The 23262-nt window shown below is 42.4% G+C and overlaps 1 protein-coding gene across 1 annotated transcript; it reads right to left on the reverse strand.

Moving 5' to 3' along the window:
- Positions 1-4248: 4248 nt before the first annotated feature.
- Positions 4249-16404, reverse strand: LOC114909333 (acid-sensing ion channel 1-like). Its single transcript, XM_029247726.1, has 3 exons — positions 15965-16404; positions 4991-5186; positions 4249-4421 (listed from the first exon to the last, which is right to left on the reverse strand). The coding sequence occupies exons 1-3, from the start codon at positions 16324-16326 to the stop codon at positions 4347-4349; spliced, it is 633 nt and encodes a 210-aa protein (XP_029103559.1). The 5' UTR covers positions 16327-16404; the 3' UTR covers positions 4249-4346.
- Positions 16405-23262: the final 6858 nt, after the last annotated feature.

The following is a 23262-nucleotide window of genomic DNA, read 5'->3' on the forward strand; positions in this document are numbered from 1 at the left end:
TCTTTAATTTATGTATGGATTACATTGCATGCTGATAACTCAGTGTATGCATAAATCGGGTTTTATGTCACAAAATCCAGATTGATCTTTCACAGATGAAGGAAACTACAACCAAAAGTCAGCTGTAAAAACAGAAGTCAACCAGCGGTGACCTTCGGTATTGCTTTTATTGATTAAATCTCACCGCTGTCAGAAGTTCACCTCTTGAAAACAGAGAGACTGTTGGCAAATGGTTAAAAGGCTTCCAGCTAAATGACAATCGTGATGTCGGCACAAGGTGGTACTGAAGGTAGCTGCTTGTACACTCTTGAGACACAATGTCATGTACCAATTAGTAAAGCTATGAGACTGGAAATTAAGCAAGAATGGGCTTGTACAAACATCATGTACAATGGCCCTTCCACACCAATTAAAACTGTCATAAAAAAATCATTTGAAGATAATATTACAACACTAATGAATTTTACTTTGCAGACGCATCTGAGTTAATGTTCATAACTGGTTCCAGGAATCAGGTCATTCCGTTCGCCAGTCATTCCAAAAGCTGCCATAATACAGTATAGTATATATTTACAGGTTTACATCTGTTTCTTATCATGACAACCCCTTCAAGGCATGTAGAAAGCTAATTAAAGATGTACTACAGTATTGTGTTCCACATTCCAACATTTAAAAATGAAAAATAAACGTAAAAAATAAAATGAAATTTTAAAGTCTTATGATTAATATTTTCTTGTGTTACAGTATATATTGGACATGAATTAATAAAACAAATGCAGTGAGTTATTCAATGAGAAACTACTATATTCTATTTCATAATTCTATTCTATTATTAATGTATTCAAGACATGCAAAAAATGTCATGGTAGTGGCAGTATTTTTAGTTTTATTAATTTGGAAGATACAAATGGAGCAGACAAACATTTCCAACCTATCAAATGACAAGGAATACGTTTAAAAAGGTGTTTGTAAACATGGAGTGTGAGATTGTGTTTTTTTTTTTTTTAATTTAAAAACTCAGCCCTCCAAGCTTATCATACCCTGCAGATTTTTTAAAACAATAGTTGCTCACAAACATGTCCTAAGAGCAAAATGCTCTGAACATTGCAGTTTAGCAATCCACATCAGCTCCCCCAGTTTCCCTTCACAAACAAGCGCTATAAAGATCTAACTTCTTACTTAGCCAGATTCCTGTCTCTGTACATTGATACCAATGAACCGAAACGTCACCCGACACCTCTTTCGTAGTATAACCAGGCTGCCCCAGTCCCCTGCTGTTCGTCTGCGCTTCGTACCCGATGCTGAATGACCATATACCATTCGTATAGTGTCTGTTTAATTAAATAGAAGGTCATCAAAGCCAGTCACTGGTCCTTCCTTTTCTGTCATTATTTATTGTATTTTTTATGATCTCCCATAGGCAGTCATTTTGAATGCTTGCCCAGCCACATATTAATATTAATAACAGCTAATTCTTCTTCCACACTTGCAATTCATTTTCAGGTATGAAGGCTGGTACAGTCCAGTGCGCGAGATTTACGGCTGTAGGAGGCCAGTGACATACAGAAAGAGAGAGAAAGAAAAGGAAATTGAGAGAATGCAAGTAATAGAGAGAGAGAGAGAGAGAGAGAGAGAGAGAGAGAGAGAGAGAGAGAGAGAGAGAGAGAGAGAGAGAGAGAGAGAGCAAGAGGGAAAGAGGACAAAGATCTAAGCATGACTCTGTTCGCACAGTGTGTTTGCACCAATGATTGTTTCAACACAGGACACTATAGTGACCCCTGCTTTGGCGTAAACACTGTGAAGAAGGATCTCAAATCACATCTCTTTCAGACTCACTCCCCCCCCAGATCTCACTACTCCATAAATTTAAATTACATAATCTGTCATGATTGCCCATGTACTCGTTACCAATTCAATATGCATCTCCCCATGGAATGTACGTCGCTTTAAATGGTGAGTGCAGACAAAGTGGCTGTACTTCCAGAACCCCATGTCTGCATCCATATATCTCCATCTGTTGGTGAAATGCACTTTTGTTTTTGCCAAGTTGTAACACCATCCCTCCGCTCTCTGCACTGCAACAGGTCCTGCTGTAAGGAATGGGCCCTCTCCTCAACGCTACAGCTTGACAAACAGAAGGCAAAGGCACTGGACAAGCGGCTGGCAGGAATGCAATGTGGAGCACCCAGCAATAGCTCAGCATGCTGTCAATTAGGACCCGTTGCATCCCATAATCCCTCGTAATCCACGAAATCCATCGCTATCTTCGGGATGCGTTTTACCTCCCTGAAACATGCAGCTTGAGATGTGAGCTCAGTCAATTCTCAAGGCGTTCAGCAATCGACATGTGCCATATTGGGTCCTGTTGGTATTCGCTCTCCTTAGGCTGCATCATTCTCACATTCAAGAGGAATATCGAAAAACATGTGCGAGACGTTCAGTGCCAGGGACTGACTTAAAGCACAAAGTCACCGAACAACAAGCTAAGGGAAAAATATTACTGATATTTATGGGTCTTAATTTTAACATCCAACAGCCAGTATTGCAAAAAGACGATATATTCAGATACTATTGTGACATGAAGACTGTTCTGGATTTAGAATGACATTTTACAGAGGCTATCTTTTTACATAGCCCTTTTCTCCCCTCTGCCACTGACCTTAGTCACATATTTCCATTATAAATTACTTTACTTTTAGAAATTCATCCTGAACATTAAGCTTAATGGCACATTGAATACAGGGATGCATAGCCATTAATCATCTTGCCTTAATGGAAAAATTTTATTCCTTGCCCGGTGGCTTGTGGCGGCACCAGAGAGGCCCTGAATCAAAGCCCTTCTAACCTCTGGGGGTATTAGACTGGCTGCAGGAGCCTTCTGGGAAGCTGCAGTTTTCTGAACCACAAAGGTAGATACTCAGATAATAATGTCTGACTTTGGTGAGGAAAGCAACAGCTAGGAGGAGGTGTCAGAGACTAAAAGAGGTGAACAGCGGAGCGTATTTCAATCACATTTAAAATATGAAGTGTTCATGTATTCACTGCCTTCCAGAACCTTCTATGTGCCTCTTTATGAGCCCCCCTCACTGGATTGGAATGACCAAACGAACACTTTTGTTTTCACACTTGTGTGGAAGAGATGGCCAGGAGAAGGTTGGTGAGTAGCTGTGTGGCTGCTAATCTTGAGTGCGCCAGAAGATCCCATGACTGAGCTGGACAATCTCTGGGTGTGAAAAGGCTCAGCAAAGCCTGTGATGAAAAAATTTGCTTTTGTTGTTACCTGACCTCACCTGGTTCTGTACATCCTCCTTATGGGAACATCAAATGATCAAGAGCAAGCATGAACTTCCAGAGCGAGAGATATGTGGGCAGGTGTTGGTAAAGGTCTATTTATACTACAAGACCCTCATGCAAACACAACACACTCACATGTAATTTACACCTTCCAACTTGTAAAAGTAACTAAAATTCCACTTTTCATCATTACGTTCCCACCGACATTTGCGAGGCGAACAGTCCTGTTTGTTCCAAAGTCATCAAGAAAAAGCAACGCGTAATACTGCATATTCATATTGAGTTACTTCATTCACAGCAATTTTTCCAGTGTTATTTACTTTCAGCTGGACAGGAAAAGGTGTAAAATCAACTGATCTACAAACCATGCAGAAAGCAATCACATTTATTGTGAGGCTGGCATTGAACCAAACGGCGAGATCAATATTTTCACTGGAGATGGATCCTTACGTTGTCTTTGCACATCATTTCAAGCTGAGAAATGAGACAAAGATCTCCAAGAGAACAAACTCCACTTTTCCTGGGCACTGTGCTTTAGGTACCATCATGCTCTGGGACCCATAGCGAATCATCTGCGGGAATTACTCTTTACACACCATTAGTGCTCTCTGCTGAGCTGTTTCTGTGGGGTTCAGGACATTGGTTTATCAGCAGAATGGAAACAGGGAGACATCAGCACATTACAGGAGGAGCACAGGACCTTGTGCTTCACCGGGCTGGAAAACACAGACAACTACACCCAGAGTGGGGTTTCACAATGAGAAGGGTCCCATCTCAGAGCCAAGGCTGAAATAAGTAGCATTAGGTTGCAGATCAGACCCAGGGGTTACAATCCAACCTCTCCAGCTGTAACACTGTAAGTAAAAGCCATCTTACAACTGCAATGGAATTATCTATCATACAGAAATATAGAAATAAGGAATATGCTTTGATCCGTTTCTAAATGTTGGCCGTAACAGAAATAAAGTTGCACAGAAGCTGAAATCTAGGTCATACATTTGCTTAGCCATGGGGTTCACAGAGAGCGAGAGCATCACTCCTTCGGTGGAACCTTACTCGCATGCCGGACATATCAGCACAAAACGATTATGCAGAACAGGAGTACAGCATTCCAAAGGTGCACTGCCCTGAAGATGTGAACAGATGTGCAAAGATCTTATTATTGTTGTTTTCATCCATCTGCCATTATCTACCTGGTCTTGTTCCTAATACAGAATATAAATATACATGTGCAGTATTTGTTTTGATTGAATTGTTGCTTTTTGCTTATACAATCCAACTCTGCCTAATTTAACTAATACAAGAGTTCATACTGGCTGTTTATTTCTTGCTATTTGTTTATTTGAATGGTTTAAATTTTTAGTGTGGAATTATCAAATTATGGTGCTTTGGGTCACGTGAGATTAAGGAGAACATAAACCACAACTTCACCCAGACTACTGGTAATTTTGTGTTTCTCTTAATTCAAGATGTAAACCGTCTGAAATCCTCATGTAAGCCAATATGCACAATCTACTGTAAATCATCATAAACACGGTATCACACATTGCAAATATGACAGAGTGTGCAGGCAGAATCAGCAAGTGTGCCAGGCCTTTCAGTGCACATCGCTGCACTGACCCAAGGATTCAGTCCCACCACATGCCAATTCCACAAAGTGTGATGAAACCAGGCGTTGGAGCAGCAGGTCACTCACCACGGTGAAGTCCTCCGCGCTGCACTCCACCCCACGGTAGCGGCAGGACAGCAGCATATCCTTGATGTCATGGCCGGTGCGGTCGTAGAACTCACGCATGTTGAAGGGACGGGGCCTGAAGTTGTGGAAGTCTGCTTTTACTTTCAGTGTCTCCAAGACACTTTCCTCCACCAGGTGTGTGTCCCGGATCTCGTACCTGAGCGGAGAGAAAAGCCTCATTGTCATCGGCTCGTTTGGTTTAAGTTTCAGTCAATAAATATATTCACTCTCCCAGAAACACAAGTAAAACATTTTTTTTTCAATGTACAAAAGGAGAAAACAAAGATATTGGAAATTTTTGTTTAACAACACTTGCAGCTCTTGTAAATCGTAAACACTGGAAAATGACCTACTGAGAATCTTTTATTTCTGCATTAATTAAGATAAAATTCTGCTGGGTCTACATAATTCAAGTAAATGGATTAAGTGGTGACATTTTGTGTTATTTCACCAGACTCAGACTGACAGTTATTCATTTGTGGCACTGAGGAGAATTAATGGAAAGGGGACAGAGGGTCTTGAATAGAGGGAAGTGAAAAGCTCAGGTGTGTTAGAGCATTCCATTATTTTCATCCATCTGCCATTATCTGCCTGGTCTTATTCCTAAAAAAATTACAGTAGACACCGTTGTTTCAGAAATCACACGTCCTATATTTTGTGGAATAAAAATGTAGCCAGCAATTTTAACAGATTGCCTGTCTTATATGTAGAAGAAAAAGGGTAGTGTGCTGTTACCTTTGCATTAATGGAAAGATGACACTGACTCGCAGAAATGGTCAGTGTCAACAGTGAGGCATGATGCTACAAGAGATTGATGAATAAATAATTATTGACAGTATTTTGCCCATCTACCTACTTATTTATGCGTTCGTAGCATGTGTCTATCCATTCATATTATAAGTGTGTCTATATGTATGTGAATTTCCCCCTGGGATTAATAAGGTTTCATTAATTAATACATTCATTTATGTAACTAATGAATAATAGAGCCACCTTTTGCTTTCAGACAAAGCCAGTCTTTACTGGAATGCAGATATAAACATCCATGTATAGCAGACTATAGAACCATCTTAAAGAAGGAAAGCCACCAAGCCTTTGAGGGATGAAGCAGTTAAAGATCTACAGTCAAGAATCTCCCATAATTATTCAGCAATGTTTATATCCAGTGCTTAGGGTAGCCAGTGAATTTATTTGAGTTCATCCTCATATTCAGGAAACTATTCTGGCGTTGGAAATATGGACATTATAGGTCTGGAATATGGAAGTAACATGAGGAAGCAGATTTGCACATTACATCTGTTCATCTTAAAATGCTTCATTTTCCTTCAATATTATAAGGCTACACAGAGTAATCAGACCCAATGACTCCCATAATGTGGCTGTGCATGTCATTAGTGATCCACCATAATATTTTACAACTGGTAATAGACAATGCAGATTGAACACATCCTTTGTGTATAACATCCAGATAGAGGAGAAAAGAGTATAACACAAGTCATCACAATACTGTATATTTTGCAGGGATCCAGTTTTGTGCTTATTTCTCCAGGATATTTTTGTGCTCTTGCCTTGAAGTGGTTTCTGAATAACAGCTCTACCATAAATACTGTCAATCCTACAATATATAGGATTTGTTGAGAAAGAGGAACTTTAACAAAATCTGTTTAATGGTATTTTTGTATTGTGTGCAACTGGAAAAGCAACTAGCCTTCTATAAATAACTGCATTGGTGGTATTTGAAGCTGCCTGTAAGACCCGGTTCATTGTTAAACTGTTGATATGTGGTCCAATTGAACCAACAAATGTAGTCAGTAAAACTACCAGAGGCTCTTTAAAAACAACACTTAACCACTATTGTTTTAAACATATAAATCTCATAACATGAATAAATAAGACCGATGATCCGTTATTCACCCAGCATTGAATTTGCTCTGTTTAACAAAACAAAGTAAAGCTATTTAATTATATTTATACAGCTGTTTTCAAGGATGTGCAAATTTACTATAAATCATCCAGAGAGACATAACTACTCTTGGACAATGGTAAAGTTTTAAACATAGCCTCTAACTGAGTAACAGGTAATATTAACTCATATCCATGTGAACTTATTGACCAGTGGGGGTTAGGCAGACATAATTTCACACAAAACAACTCTCACTCTTGAACTACTAGATATAAGCCAGACATTTTGCTTAAGAAATGGTACACTTCAGTTATATCCTTCATTTAATGAAGCAAGATCACTGTAGCACTCATTATGTATTTAGCAGCAATCATGGATGTTTGCTTGAGGGATTGTATTTCATATTATGGTACACCTTTTTAAAGCACTGAAAATAAAGTACAATGCAGCATCTTTGGTACTACACCTGACCCTTAGCCTATCTTGTCTGTGAGTAGGAGACATGCCCAGCTAGACACCATGTAACAGCATAGATTTGCCAGACCCAAGCTGTTAAAAACTCCACTTCCAGAAGCAAGTTGTTGCCTTTCAAAACTGCAATCCTTCTCCAAGGTCAAATCCAATGTGTCCATCACACATTGGGACACTTTTACATGTACTTCCTTGAGTAATAGTCACAGTTGTGCAGTAAAATTTTGAGTTAAAACTACTTTTAGTGTTGCATGAGCTCTGAGAAGGATTGAACTTAAACATCCAGCCATCTATCTACCCATCATCAATAATCACTTTCCCAATACAGGTTCATGATGGTCAGAAGCCCATTCTGGAAGGGCAAACACATACTCATTCACTTACACATGTACACATTATGGGCAATTCGGAACCACTAGTCCACCTAAAAAGTATATTCATGGACGTTGGGTGGAAACCAGAGCATTTGAAGGTAATATATGCGAACATGGAGAGAACATGCAAACTCTGCACTGGGTTGAAACCCATGTCTGAACCCACATTCTAGGAGCTGTGAGGCATCATTGCTACCTCCTTCATTGCTGTGCTGCTCACTGAACTCAAATGGTGCTTTTGGTGCTGATTTAACACTTCCTTTTTACCATATAAAAATACCTTAACTCTCACTGTTCCATGGTTTGTCATGTTCAGGGGGCAGGAATCAGTAAAACTTTGCAGCCTGATCAGTAGGTCCGTCTTGTCACCATATGGCACACAAAGCTGTGGATTGCCTGACGGTATCTAGCACTCCTGCTCTGGAGGTGCTCTCTGTGATAAGTGCAGCTCAGATAAAGGTAGCCTGAGCTGATCATGACTCCAGGGAAGACAACTTATCCTTAAGGAAGTTGAGTTGCTATGACAGTTTAAGTCTTACAACATTATATGTTTTTAAATGACCACTGTTAAGATGGTTTTGCATATAGATTAGAAATATAGAGGCTGTTTTGCAGTTATTTCCTTTCCATCTGCAAACTTTTCAAGAGACTTAACTGACCATACTAGCAGGTCTTCCATCAGAGGGCAGAGAAAACAAATGTTAATTCAGGGTGATGTTACGGCAGTGAAGCTCTCATGAGCTGGTGTGGCAAAGTGGTGATAAACGTTTGAAAGAGCGGTTATTTAACCAAACTGTAAGAGTTTGTCATAAGAGTACATCAAGCTCAGCCTTGAACACATTCTGAAACAGACTGTGGTTATCTGATCAAGGTAGAATTTTCACATCACAACATGCACAAACATACACCTTCATGCTGCAGCAGTTCACCTGTCAGTTGGCTTGTCACTGTACTTCCTGATTTATTTACGGAGCAAAAATCTTACTGAACGGGATGCAAAAATCAACATCATCTTGTTCGTTGAGTTTAGGGCTAAAAGAAAGCCTGGAGCTGTAGGAGCATCTCACTAAGGCAGAACGTAGACCTCACAGCTCCTCCAGTTGCCAACTTGACACAGTCTTGATCCTGACAACAAACTCAGTTGAATGGGACCCTCAGCTACCAAACTGCGTTCTTCATAAACACACAGCTACCAGGAGACTATTTAAGAGCAAGTCGAGTGCCACTGACTCACACCTCCCGGAGTATTTAACGAAAGCAGCTTTAGCGAAAGCAGATTCTTCAGCTTTAGTGATAGCAGATGCTGGTGCGACAATATGCGGGAATTATTTAATATCAGCCCGACACAACTCCCTGAAGCAATCAGAGCAAGTGCTTTCTATGGGTGAGGGAAGAGCTGCAATTAGATTATGGACCACAATCCTTTAAATTTCAGATGAGGGCTTAACAAATGAAGGAATAACAACATTGCTCCAATGCCTCGGGAAATATCATCCGTAAATAAAAACTAATTCTCATTTCTAAGTGGGACCGCAAAGTTAAAGTTTTACGAGACACTAAATTCATATGGCTCCGGCTCCTCTCAGCTTCCAACAACCCAACAACTTCAGCTTATATAAATTTTCTCTTGGCACAAATATCTTTGTTTTAATTTTTTGTGAACTTTCAATGTCTCACTCTTCATTCTGTTGGCAAGCCATCAAAAAGAAGAAACTATAACAAAAAACCATGTAGGTACCATTACCTGTCCTCATGTACTTGGAATCAAAATATCTGAAGGATGCCTTGAGTAGCATCTACAAAACACCCTTATTCCACACACTTCTAGAAAAAAAATCATTTTCAACTGCAAAATAGCCATTTTACAAACTGTCTGATCGTTAAAAAGAAAAAACCTTGCATCCAGACAGTCGAAAAGAACAAGATGAGTAACATCCCAAAAAGAACCCAGTTCCCTTGCGTGAAGCGCATAAGAACACAATCTTTACTTCCCAAACATGCCTGATGTGCTAGTTTGTCCTCCATGATCAAAGCCTCACTGTCCCTGGATCTTATTAAGCAGAAAACATCTTCTCTTTCCTCGCCAGTCCTGCATCTGCTAAAGTCTCACAAGAGGCAGAACATTTCTTCTGCTCTTTCCCTGAAAAGCTCTTCTATTTCTATACTTTTGTAATACAAAACACTATCAATCATTCCTTCCTCTTGTGTCACCCTCTGTGTTCGTATCGTTGCTTTCTCTCTGCTGCGCTCTACAAATCCACTACAAATCCAACACCAGACCCTGTGACATCCCTTTGCTGCAGGGCCATGCTTATGCCTTCCTGCTGCACAGTAAGCAGCAGAAAAATTCTGTGGCATAAAAATGACTTCCCATCATCTCTTCTTCCCATTGCTTTACATTTCTTCTCAAAGACTCAGCACCTTAAGTTACAATACCCATACCTATGTAGATACCTTCTATATGTAGGCCAACCTGTGCAACATACAGAAAAGGTGCTTTGAGACTAGTATTTGGTTAAAAAAGTATATACATATATACTATATACACACACACACTGCATTTATTTGTACCAATTGTTACCGCAGCAGTGTGATTCTAGAAAAGAGACAAAATGATTCAGGGTACAACGGATAGCAGATGACTTACGATGCTAGATGGTATTGACAGCTATATTGTGGCATGCAGCCTTGTGGGTTTGGATGGGGCGAAGGACGCAGAGGCAACATTCATCTCGAACGTTTATTCGAACACCGGCACACAGGGAAATAATGCTCTCGGTCCGAGGACCCCCGTTTCCTGCAGGACCTCTGTCTCAAGCCAGCTTTCCCAGCCTGCCTAGCACCCCCAGGCTTTCTCCCAAAACACTGGTAGACACAGTCACCCCATCACTTTCCCCAGAAGTGCCCCCAATGGTTGCACACTTACATTCTACATTTTTCCCCACGATGCAACTATTTACATTGAACAGGTTTCCCGCCTAAACACAGTAACGTGGGTCGTTACGATATTAACATTCAGAAGAATGACCATATAGGCAAGCTTTTGGTATTAAGTGCAATAATGACACAATAAGATCTGCAGGGGTGGCTTATTCCCCAAATAGGACTCACAGTTGTACGATCTTCAAATCATTGACGATCCAGGTCAGAATGAACAGCAAGTAGTCATAGCTCACTGAAGATGATAACCCCCATTGTGACATACAGGGGAGCTTTTAAGCTTTAAGCAAAAAAAAAAAATGGAGGGTGGAAGTGTACCACTAAACAGGGAACTGTAAAGTTAGCAGAGAGACATGGCCTCCCTCTGCTGCTTTGCGAAAGTAGACTGCTGTCCCTGGAGAGGTAATAATACCTGCCGGTCTCACAGGGCACCATCCTCCCTGCCTCAGTATGTTCGTTTAGTGCTTTATGTAATACAGCATCTATGAGACCCACATTTCAGCAGTAACACCCCTGGGTTGCACACTCAGCCAAATGGGGCTGAGGGTCGGAAAGCACTAGGGACTGTTTATCAGCTTGACAACAGTGAGGTTTCACAGACAGCACTAATTACACGCGGATAAAAGCTTGTTTATCACATGGCTTACGAGACACGAGTTAATTGCCTCTGCTTGTCATCCCTCCTTCTCTCTGATGTCCGCTCAGCCTGTCGGCAGCTTTGCGGGTCTCCGAGCTGCCCCTTAGACATGCCTTTCCTTTCATTTCCTGGATAGCAACATCTGCTTATGGAAAACAATGTTTTTTTAAATATGCTTTAACAAGAGGTTTAGACAGCGTTGCAATATTTCAGAAGCTGGCAATCCATTCCTTCAGTGACCAGAAACATCGTTTTCATGCCACTTTCACATATAATTGTATAATTATAGTACTTAATTCGGCCGAAACTCAGAGGGTTTCTTTCTAACTTACGATGTAGCTGCCTGGATGTAATCACGGATAAGCAGATCCGGGAAAGTTAATAAAGATAATGAAACAATGCAATAGAAGATGATGATGCTAGATATTTAATCAGTTTCCTTGCTGTGGTTTGTTGGACAAGCACAGAATTGGATACAAAAAGGATCCTGCCAAAGCACATATTAAAAAAAGCATTCTTGGGCGCACTGGGTCACAAAAAAAATTACATTTGACAATAAGTGGTCAGCCGGACTGTCATCTACAACACTTTTCTCCTTCCCTGCTAATAAGGAGCCAACTTGGGGTCAGAACCACACACAGAGATGCCTCAGGTTTGCTTCTCACATCTAGACAGTTGCGCAAGAATAAGTGCCTTCTTCAGATGTGTGCATAAGGCAGACAGCATGTTCTTCTTACTGATTTATGTAGTCCATAAATAAGTAAGTAGTATATCTTGCATGTCTATAACATTTTCCACCGGAGTAATTGATTCATTGTGGTGAATTTGTTAATTATGTATGTTAAAACATCTTATATTTTACACCTGGAATGTCATCATGCCAACAAGCTGTCCCATGTAACACTCTCTCCTGTACAACTTTCTCACAGTGGATGGAGAGTAACCTATAAGGGCATGATCACTGGAGTTCTGCAGCCCTAACATCAACATCAGCCCTGCATCTATATTCTAAGGTCTGTTTTCAACAGTACTCTGATAAACTGGATGCTAAAGACATGCAATTTTTCTCTTCACTAAAGGTATGTGTATTTGTGACACACTAATATGTATTCAGGGGCAGGCTATCAGGGGTCCACAGCAGAGGAGCGCTATGGATCAATAAGCTAAAAATAACCGTAGGAGCACTGAGCACAGAACAGCTTATTCTACTCCTTACAGCACATACAACACACCCCTCCGTACACTTCGTGTAGTCTGTGTCGCTCTCTATTTTATGCAGCACCATAGTCCTGGAGGAACATGGTTTCATTTCACTGTGCACTGTACCAGCTGTATATGGCTGAAATGACAATGAAGCTTCTGACTGTATCCATACTTTCCTCTTCAACCTTTGTTCTTTCCTGCTATAGTATCAGAAAGGGCCAATTTCCTCTGTGGAGAAGGAAAAAAAAAAAAAAAAACTGAAAAACTTAACTTTTGTCACATTTGCTCTTTTTTTAGATTGTACAAAGATTCTACAAGGACAATGAATGTCTGCTTTAACAATGACAACCTTCTTTTAAGATGAGAAAATGACAGTCATGTCATGAGAGCCCATCCTGCCTCAGTGAACATTTGACATGTAGCATCAGATACCAGAGAACAAGGAAATAATTGTTCAGCCTTGTGGTCTGAAGGTGGCTTGATCCAGCAAGACAGCACCATCGAGGTGGCTTTGAGGCTGGAAATCGTATAAGATGGCCATGTAAGCCATTACTCCGCAACTCCATTACCAGAACCTCTGCTGATCAACACATCAGCAAAAAGCAGAGGTTGACTGGCATAATATTACACAGTTCATGCCCTTTCAAAACAATTTTTTTCCTGCTCATCTTAAATTTATTGAAGGTGTAAGTTCCATTTAATTGATTAACAGAACAAAAATACATCCATTTGAGTTACACAAAATTGACTTTAGGAGGGGTTTCATTTAACACCATTCCTTTGACTTACAGGGAATTTCTTCCTATTTATGACAACATTTGGATTTTGTGCACCTCCCAAAAGCTGAGAGCGATGGGATATTTACATGTAGTCATTTAGATACTTTTCTCCAAAGTGACAAACAATTAGTAAATGACACAATTATCCAAAGCAACTTGCAGCATTAAACAAGATTATTACTGGGAGTTTAGTGCTCCATCATCTACACAGCAGGAGAATAGGACACACACACACACACACACAACAAGCAATTTAGAGTCACCAATTCATTGCAAACATGCCTTTAGAGTGAAAATACACTGACAGCTATTTATTGTCCAGCCTGGGCTCTTTTCAGCAGCAGCCTTGACTTTTCCAGGGTTACAGGTGACTTTCAAATTGTGTAAACTCCCCCCCAACTCTAAAACACCCATTGCTGTTTTTAATATAACAATAACGAACAGGTTGTGATCTTGGAAAGTTTGCCCTGGGTGAAATTAAGTGCTAACAACATCCTTCAAAATTCTACAATGCCAGATCCAAAGGTTACTTTCCCCAAAGCAGAAAAATTATCCCACCTTTATCACAACTCATAGAGAAGTAACAATGATGACCACCAATGCCCTGCTGGCCAAACTGTAGTGGCCCTGTCACCGGCATCAGCTGTCCACCCCAAGGCTTGGTCAAACTCAGAAAAGAATGGAGCCCTAATTAGGATCCCCTTCGATCTCACAAGAGCACCTGGTGGGAGTTTGTCTGTCCACAAGGCACTTTATGGCCAACAGGGGTCTTTCTTTTTTTTTTAATAAAAAAAAAAAAAAACTCCTGCAAAAACTACTCTTGTCCAGAGCTCTTTAAAAATAAACAAGAAAGAAAACTCAAGAACTCTGAGATTCTCATAGGACAAAATTCTATCTGCCAGACACTTCTTAAAGGGAGAATGTGTGTTTTAAACTCAGTTATGCCCCCACAAGAAGTGTTATCAAGGACAGCTGAATTAGATTGACCAGCGATCTGGCCTTAAGAGGTCTTCCAGGTGGCAGCAGGTGGTATAGTGATCAGTGCTGTCTCTGGAATTGTAAGTTGCAGGTTTGAATCTATCCAGCTGGTGCAATACCCTTGAGGAAGGGAATCACCCTAAAATGCAGTAGTAATAAAACACACAGCTGTATAAACACTTACGCAACTGTAAATAGCTGAATGTTATAAGCGGCTTCAAAGAAAAGTGTCAGATAAACATATAAATGTAAATTTAGTGTAACTTCAACACATCAAAGGTGTCACAATATTTATCATCCAGCAGTTAGTGGCAGGAGTAAAGAAAAGACCTTATATGACTTCTTCCTCCTTCAGTTTGGCAGCAAGTTGTCTTCATTTTCACAGCAAGGGATTTACCACAACCAAAACACGGTACCTGGAGAGTGCATTCCTGCAGTTCTACACTATTTAAAGCTTATGGAAATGACGTCCATTGATTGAGATGCGCAGTCCATAACTGAATATTTGATGTGGGTTTAGATCAAAGGACTTTAAAACTGCCCCCAAACTTCTTCCATAAGATTTGCAAACAGAAAATCAGCACTTTCAGAATCACCGAGACATATAATAAAAGGGAATTAAACAAGCAACTTGGCTCAAAGAATCTGAGAATAAAGGGCACATCATCACCAACGCAAAAAAAAAAAAAAAAAAAGTTTCTTAGAAGTACAGATTCTACAACAGCCCTGGAAACGCGTTCACATGATTAATCCATGGAAAAATAATTTGAATTTAAGTTTGACTTGAAATAATATCGCTCAGCAGCAATGCGTAAATCGCATAGTTTATCATTTATGTGCAAAATCCAAGGCGCTCCGAACTGGACCACATGTCATCGGTTACAGTGCGGCTCTCTAACCTTTACGTGAGCAAAAGATACTTGTTACCTCTCAGGCTAGACTCATTCGTCCAAAGCGAGTTACATTGTAGTTATCTAATTAACTTCATAAGAATCTGCCCACCCATAAAGCAGAATATTGTCACTTTGACAACAGAGGACAGAAATACTTTTAAAGAGGTTAGGTAGTACAGGAGGGAGATTCAAAGCAGAAACTTTCAGAATAAGGTGACACTCCTAAACACACTCCGCAAGCTGCTCCCGCCGGTGTGACGCACAAGTTCATTTGAAATGTCTGTCTGACACATTGTCTGAAACCGCTTGTGCCAAGTGGGGTCGTGGCGAACCGGAGCCTAACCCGGCAACACAGGGCAGCAAGGCTGGAGGGGGAGGGGACACACCCAGGACGGGACGCCAGTCCGTCGCAAGGCACCCCAAGCGGGACTCGAACCCCAGACCCGCCAGAGAGCAGGCACAGACCTAACTCACTGCGCCGCTGCGCCACCGCGACCCCCCATTTGAAATGCTTTTTTTTTTTTTTAACTGAAATAGCCTTGCCGTAGATACACAGGTTTAAGGATTATATATTGGTTCTAGTAAACGTGGCGCAAATCGTCAATAAAAAATAACAGATGATTCCTTAGAAGCGCTGCGACACACAGTCCTGAAGCATCTCGAAGCGACTCTCGATGGGGTTAGGATAGGAACACCTCCGAAAAGTTGTCTGGGATGCCGTGTGTGTCCTGTCACACACACGCACACGCATACACACCTCCCGTTGAGCAGCGCCAGCAGCTCTCCCGCGTGGTACAGGTCGTTGCGCGTCACCCGGCTGAAGCGGAACGCGTTCAGGTTGCAGAAGGTGACCGAGGGGAAGATCATGGCCGAGATGAGCACCTCGTCCAGCTTCGTGACGTGGGGGTACTCGAAGTAAAACTGAATGCGGTCCACGCACACGTAGATGAGGAAGCTCAGCGAGCCCATGAAGAAGAGGATCCAGAGGCAGCGCTTGATGCAGATGCGCTGGTAGCTGAACATGTGCGAGATGCCGTGCAGCGTGGAGCGGCTCGCGAACACCTCGATGGGCACCGGCTGCTTACAGTCCACCTCCTCCGACTCCACTTTGAGGTCCATGGCGACTGTCAACAGTACAGACGCGCGCGCGCGCTCGCGCCACAGATGAAATCGCAAGAGCCGATGGAGGCAGAGTCTTTAAAGCCCGCACCCTCTCCACTCGGTCCACGCGGGTCCCAGTCCTAGAATGTCTGTGGGCTCTCCACAAGTCCACAGGTAGCCGTGTGACTTCCACGCATCACTTTCACTTCTTGTTACTCATCCGTCAAAAAAGACTTCGGGTTAATTAAAGAAGAAATCACAACAAGCTGTACGGTGGCTTTAGTTTAATCATCGCGACTTCCAGTTGATATCGTTTTTTGAGCAGCTGGGTCCACGAGCTGGGAGTGCGCACGAGCCCGGGCGGGCGGTCACTCGTGTTTGTTTAAACCCCCCCCCTTTGGAGCAGAAGAGCTTCCACGGCTTGATCCCACAGTACGCGGCTGGGGTGTCGGGGACTGAGGAACAGGGGCACTAACAGCATTCAGTGTGGAGGCAACAAAAGTAACTTCTACAAAGAAGCAAACACGGCATTCACTACACACACTGACTGTGTGAGTTCGCTACGTCGAGAAAATTATATCCCAGCAAGTCCACAATTCGCGGGTACAGTTGAGTTTACAGTTAAGACGGGCAGGGTGCTGTCCAGGAGGCCAGCTGTCAGTCTGGGGAAACAAGAAGAAGAAGAGGGAAAAATGAGGGAAGGAGGAAATCCAACGTGCTCGTGTCGCGGATCCTCTGCTAATAATTGTGCAAACTGAACTCGGGTTCAAACCGGGTTCGCGGAGGACACCAAGCCGTGGAGTCGCCGTGGAATCATCGTGCTTCCACCGACCAGCTCCCACATGATTCCCGGCTACGAACGATTTCGCAAAGATCAGAATTAGAAAGCAGCTCCGCTTGGCATCGCCGTGGCGTGACGCGCGGTCCACTGTCACATTGACATTCGCCCGTGTAAAATTCAGGGGACATTTAGGAGAAGCGATCCACGCGGGATCCCCTGGAGACGGAGCGCGAGCGCAGACGCCGGTGCGGTGGCCGGATTCCACAAGCCGATTCCGAGCGCCGTGAGCGCGCGCATTTGCAGCGCCGTGCGTTTGGTCGCTCGTGCGGTTGGGCTGATGGAGTTATTTCCTTTCACCGCACATAGTGAACGAGTCGCGGGTGAGAGCGGTCCTGCGCGGATGGTGGCTCTCGCTGTCCTCCTTCGCGTCCACGTTCGCCGCGTTCGCGTCTGCCGGAGCAGCGCCCGAGCGCGGAGGAGCCTGTGGAAAAGACCGCGCCGCGCGCTCCTCGGTTTCTCGTGCCGCGGTGACGCCTGTCAGTGTCAGCGAGGGGGAGGGGAGGCGATCGGAGGGGGTCAGAGACGCGAGTGGAGGAGCGCCGCGCGCCGTGGAGAGATGCCCCTTCTTATTGCTGACGTGAGCGCGCAGCGAGGTTAAGTGTCTGCGAGTGTAACGCGAGCCGCTCCGCTCCAAACGCCCTGACAAAGAGACACATAATAATCGCGGCACTGGGTTATTATTTCAATAATTTCATGCAATCCGTGTGTGATATTTAAACGGCTGTGTGTTGTGTGTGTGTAAGAGAGTTGAGTGGATGCCTGCTGCAGACAGACTGCTGTCCCACCTAGGATGTACCCTGCCTTGTCCCTTTAGTTTCTGGGATAGGCTCAGGACCACAGCGACATTGCAATGGACAAGCGTTTATTGACAATGAACTAATCCGTGTTTACAAATTTGATGATGAATTTCATGCTCACGGACAGCTGGCTGTACAGTAGGTAGTGTTCCTGCTTTTGGACCCAAAGGTCACAGGTTCGATTCCTGCCTCCTGCTGTAGTACCCTTGAGTAAGGTCCCTCCCCTAAATTGCTGCAGTAAAATGACCCAGCTGTATAAATGAGTAAAAAATTATAAGTAGCTTAACACTGTAAGTCACTTTGGAAAAAAGCATCAGCTGAATGAATGAATGTAATATGCTCAACTAGGTTAGATCCATTTTTGATAGAAAGCTGATATAGCCAAGTGCATACACATGTACGTTTACGTTACTTCATTTAGCAGTCGCTTTTCCCCAAAGCGATGTCCAGTGAACACCATGTAGCTTTATCAGCCCACACTTTATTCACCCAAGACCATTTACACTGCTATATACACTACTTGGGGGGGCGCGGTGGCGCAATCCTGCTCTCCGGTGGGTCTGGGGTTCGAGTCCCGCTTGGGGTGCCTTGTGGCGGACTGGCGTCCCGTCCTGGGTGTGTCCCCTCCTCCTCCAGCCTTATGCCCTGTGTTGCCAGGTTAGGCTCCGGTTCCCCGTGACCCCGTATGGGATGAGCGGTTCTGAAAATGTGTGTGTGTGTATACACTACTTATACACATATACTACTACATATGAGAGACTGTTAGTGTCCTGCACATATTCCAAAGAAGTACATTTAAATACCAGTTTTGCACCATAGTAAGTGAAGCCCCTGGTTACAGAGCCTTCACCAGGCTTCAGCCAGCACTCTTGCATGTCCCTGATGGCTGTGAGCAGAGACACTCTGTGCATCATTGCAGCATAACACCCATCTGACACTCAGTGGGCAATCGCTCAATCCACACTAACAGTTGTTCAGATGAGATTCTGGTGAGCCCACACTGTTTTTATCAGAATGAAATTAATCTGTGAGGGGTATTGATTGAACAGGGTGAATTTTGCAGAGCACGCCATACCAACATTTTCACCTCCATCTCAGGAATTTGTCCTCTTATGGTGCAAACCAGTTGCAGAAAAAGTGAGCAATGTTTGCCATCTACTTTTACATGTGGGAGTAGCCAGTAGTGGAGTGGTGAGGGCCAATGCCTTGCATTCAGAAGGTAATCAATTGGAAAATTCCACCACTGCCTTGATCAAGGTGCTTACCCTGAATTACTCCGGTAAGAATACATTGCTGTATGGGTAAATCACTGTAAATGTACTCATCTGAAACTGTAATTTAGCTCATACAAAAGTGCACGTTAAGGCAATAATACTGAATGCAGCAAATTTATTTTGAGGGTGGCACTGGTGTTTCCTCTGGGTGCTCTGGTTTCCTCCCACAGTCCAAATTATGCAGTTCTGGTGAATTGGCAGCGCTGAATTTCCCTTAATGTGTAAGTGAGTGTGTGCACATGTGGTTACTCTTTGATGGACTGGTGTCCTGTTTAGGGCGTACCCCACTGGGCTTTTTCCCAGTGGATCTGGGATGGGCTCTGGACCCCCGTGACCCTGACCAGGACAAGCGGTTAGCGAAGGTGAGTGCATGAATTTCATCTCGAGAAATAGCATTAGTTTGTCATCAACGTGTGATTTTGTTGTGCAGAAACAATTTGTGCTCCACAGTCCCATTGCAACATAAGTTTCCCTTATGCACTCCTTGATAGTTATTTGTCAAGTGCACAGAGTTCTGTTACACTTTTAATGCAGTTTGGCCTGGTGTGGATGCGGCCGCGGTAATACATTTCCACTGTTTCCATGCACGATAAATGAAAGGCACTGCTGCGGCATGTATTGGAAAACGGGCCTGAGAGTGATGCTAGCAAAGACGTCTAGGAGGAAAGGTGAATTTATCATTAAAGAGGCATGCCTAGGGAGTACTTAGATGGTCTCTGTTCCGGAGGAGAAATTACATCCTGCACAGATTTCATGTAGCATGCAAGGACTAACAGGACAGCAAACTGCATTAAACTCCCCTGAGAAGTCATCTGCAGAAGTCCAGTAAATGAAGTAAATGGTTGAAATGATTGCTAGGTCATTCAGCCAATAAGAAATAGTTAGATAAGCACAAATTGTTACAGCTGTGCCTTAAATATTTACAGTCATGCTCTGGAAGTTATCAAAAACATGGAAAACTTTGGTATTTACTTATTCTTTTTACGTAACATTTTCTTATTTTCTCATTTCTTGTTCTTATTTGTTTTTCTTTTCTCTAACATCCTTGTGTGCTGCCCTGTTCTGTAATATGTCATAGTACAGAGGGACAAAGGTGCTGCGATGGAAAACAAATTTCAGAGAAAGCTGACAATAAAGTTCAGTCATATCATATTGTATTGCATCGTGTATGATATTTGTAGCTTTAATGTTGTAAAAAGCTTTCTTTTTTTTTTGTTCCCCTACCACTTTCCACAAAGTCCACTATTCAAAGAAGCCCACTATTTAGCATTCATATCAATTATTATAGAGATTAAATTTTCCCCTTGGGCTATAGAGGTTCGGTTTTTACAGAGGGAACATTCAGGTATACACCACAATAACAAAATATTGTAACTGAATTAATAAAATGAAAAGAAACAAAGATTACACACATTCTAGTGAGTTTCAAATATATTGTCAAGACTCATTTGGCATTTACATTTGAATGTTAAAAATCACAGGTTTTCACTTTAAACGAAAGAACAAATAAACATGAAATGGTAGAACAAGATTATCTCAGTAATACAGCCTGTCATTTTGTCAAAACAAGAACCAGATTACTTGGCCCAGAAAAAAATGTTTCCAAAAACATTCATTGTTGCACTATGTCACGGATTCAGAGATTTATAAATGGTACAACATATTTTCACAATGGACTTTTTTTTAGGCATAAATTGGTGTCATGGTGGCACAGCAGCTAGTGCTGGTGCCTCAAACCTCCTGGGCTGCGGGTTTGGACATGAGTTCAGGTCCACGTGGGTTTTACGTGTTCTCTATTCTTGTGTGATTGTTGCTGCGTGCCCCAGCTCTCCCCCAGTTTCCAAAGACATTTCAGTTAAATTAATGAATTTAAACTGATCTTTGTGTGTATGTTGTAAATTGCTCTGCTGTTTAAATGGATAAATGATTGTAAGTAGCTTGTTGTAGTGCATCTTTTTTATGTCTCCACGAAGAAAGACAGCAGCTAGTTACAAGTTAATAATAAATAATGTAAAACATATTCCTGGAAAAGTCAGTATTAAAGATGGTTCCAGAATGAAGTATTTTGTCTTTGATTATTACAACAACTCTGTGCTATTAATAATAGCCATGGACTGTGATAAAGGGCCTCCCACTCTGTTTTCATCACTAGTGTTCAGACAATCTGTTAAGCATATGTTGCAGTAAACAGCAGAATTTGATGTGACAGTAAAGTTGATCATGCTGTCCAGTCCCACCTTGTGACAACTAGGTTGTAGCCCAATGAAATGGCTTGTGTCCACTCCTCTCCTTGCTCACATTGTTTTACTGAAAGATATCTCTACTTTCTGTTACAATTCTTCTTTGACTAGCGAAGGGCATTCGCTTTGTGTCTGGAAAAGCTGAGCTGTGGGAGGATGAGGCCCGAGGTTATGTTTGGCGCTGAGATTGCTTACGAGTTCAGGACAGCCATCATGGATACCGGTTTGTACTTCCCCTGGCTGGCGTGCAAGTGGATGTGGCCCTGTGTGGGCGTTGTTGCTCCTAGGGAATTGGCAGGACGATGAACAGGCTCACAATTGACCATATATAGCAGGACTAGGGGCAAGAGGGGAGCAAAGGGGCCTGCAACAGAACCCCCACATGAGGGTAAACTGAAAGAACGCCTTCCTGTTGCTTCACAACAACTGCACTTTTGGCACTTGAGTTGAGAATTATTATGTAGGGCTGAAGGGACTGGATGGATGAATTCGTCCAGACAGATGGACTATTAGTTGTAATGAAGTCCTGATGGGTTTCCAGGATCGGGGAAGTAACATGGGAGTGGAGGGAACCATCCGGAGGTACGCCTGCAAGAAAATATTGAGATGATATCAAGTGTGTAGGTTTCTTTTATTGTGGTGTGACTGATGGCAGAGGTGTTTAAATCAATATGGATGGATCTCAGAGAAATTTTCATCTGTGGCCAATTTACACAATGCTGCTCCTAGAGCAGCTGATGTCCCTTTCACGTCAAGATTGCTTGAGTTTCAGTCATATCTTGCTGTACGTTAACCACCATAAACATTTTCTCCAATATAGGGAATGTACTGTCACCGGGTTAAAGACTTCCGTCCCTCATTTGCCTTGCAAACCACACGAGTGGTCGATATAAGTCTGGGTCAACTCGATGGCATGTCCATCATCATCATTGTGATCATCCATCACTATCACTGGCCGCTTTATTAGGTAGATCTAGATTTGTATTGTCTATGACCAACTTTTGCTTGCAGAGGAGTCCGAATTGTTTTATTTGCTAAAAATGTTCTTGGTTCACACTGACTGTATAACATCACGCAGCTTTTTAAAATTTCCAGGTGGTGTATTCATGCTGCAAATTTCCCATTCCACCTTATGCCAAATATGCACTATAGTGTTGAGTTCTTGTGACCATTGGAGTACACGGTCATGTTTGTAGAATCATCCTGAGACTATGCATGCTTTGCGACATGATACTTCATACTGCTTGAAGAATCACTGGAAAAGGGTAGATTTTGTCCACTGGATGTAACCCTTCAGCAATAATGTTTAAGTATGCTGTGACATTCAAACGACGCTCAGTTCGTTCTATGGGTAAAATTTCTTTCAAGGATTCATGCCATTACTGTAGTAATAGTTGTTCATTTAGCAGGTACTTTTCTCCAAAGTGACACAGAATGATTACTTTGTAGTATTTAACTGACACTTTTACTGAAGGTGACATAGAATGCTAGATATGCTACACTAAACGCCCTACAATCTTTTACCGATCTGCGCACAAGAGAAATGTTAACACCCACACACATACTACAGGCAATTTATACTCAACAGTTCATCTGAAACACATGTCTTTGGACTGTGGGAGGACATTGGAGCACCTAATGGAAACCTACACAAATGTGAATAGAACACACTAACTGCACACAGACTGACCAGGAATCAAAGACATGTCCAATCACAGTCCAGGTGATGTGTAACACCAGCTCTGTCGGCTATGCCACCGTTACACCATAACCAGCCTCCTCCATTGGCATCAGACAGGACG

The sequence above is a fragment of the Scleropages formosus genome, chromosome 22 (assembly GCF_900964775.1).
Source record: "Scleropages formosus chromosome 22, fSclFor1.1, whole genome shotgun sequence".
Classification (NCBI taxonomy): Eukaryota; Metazoa; Chordata; class Actinopteri; order Osteoglossiformes; family Osteoglossidae; genus Scleropages; species Scleropages formosus.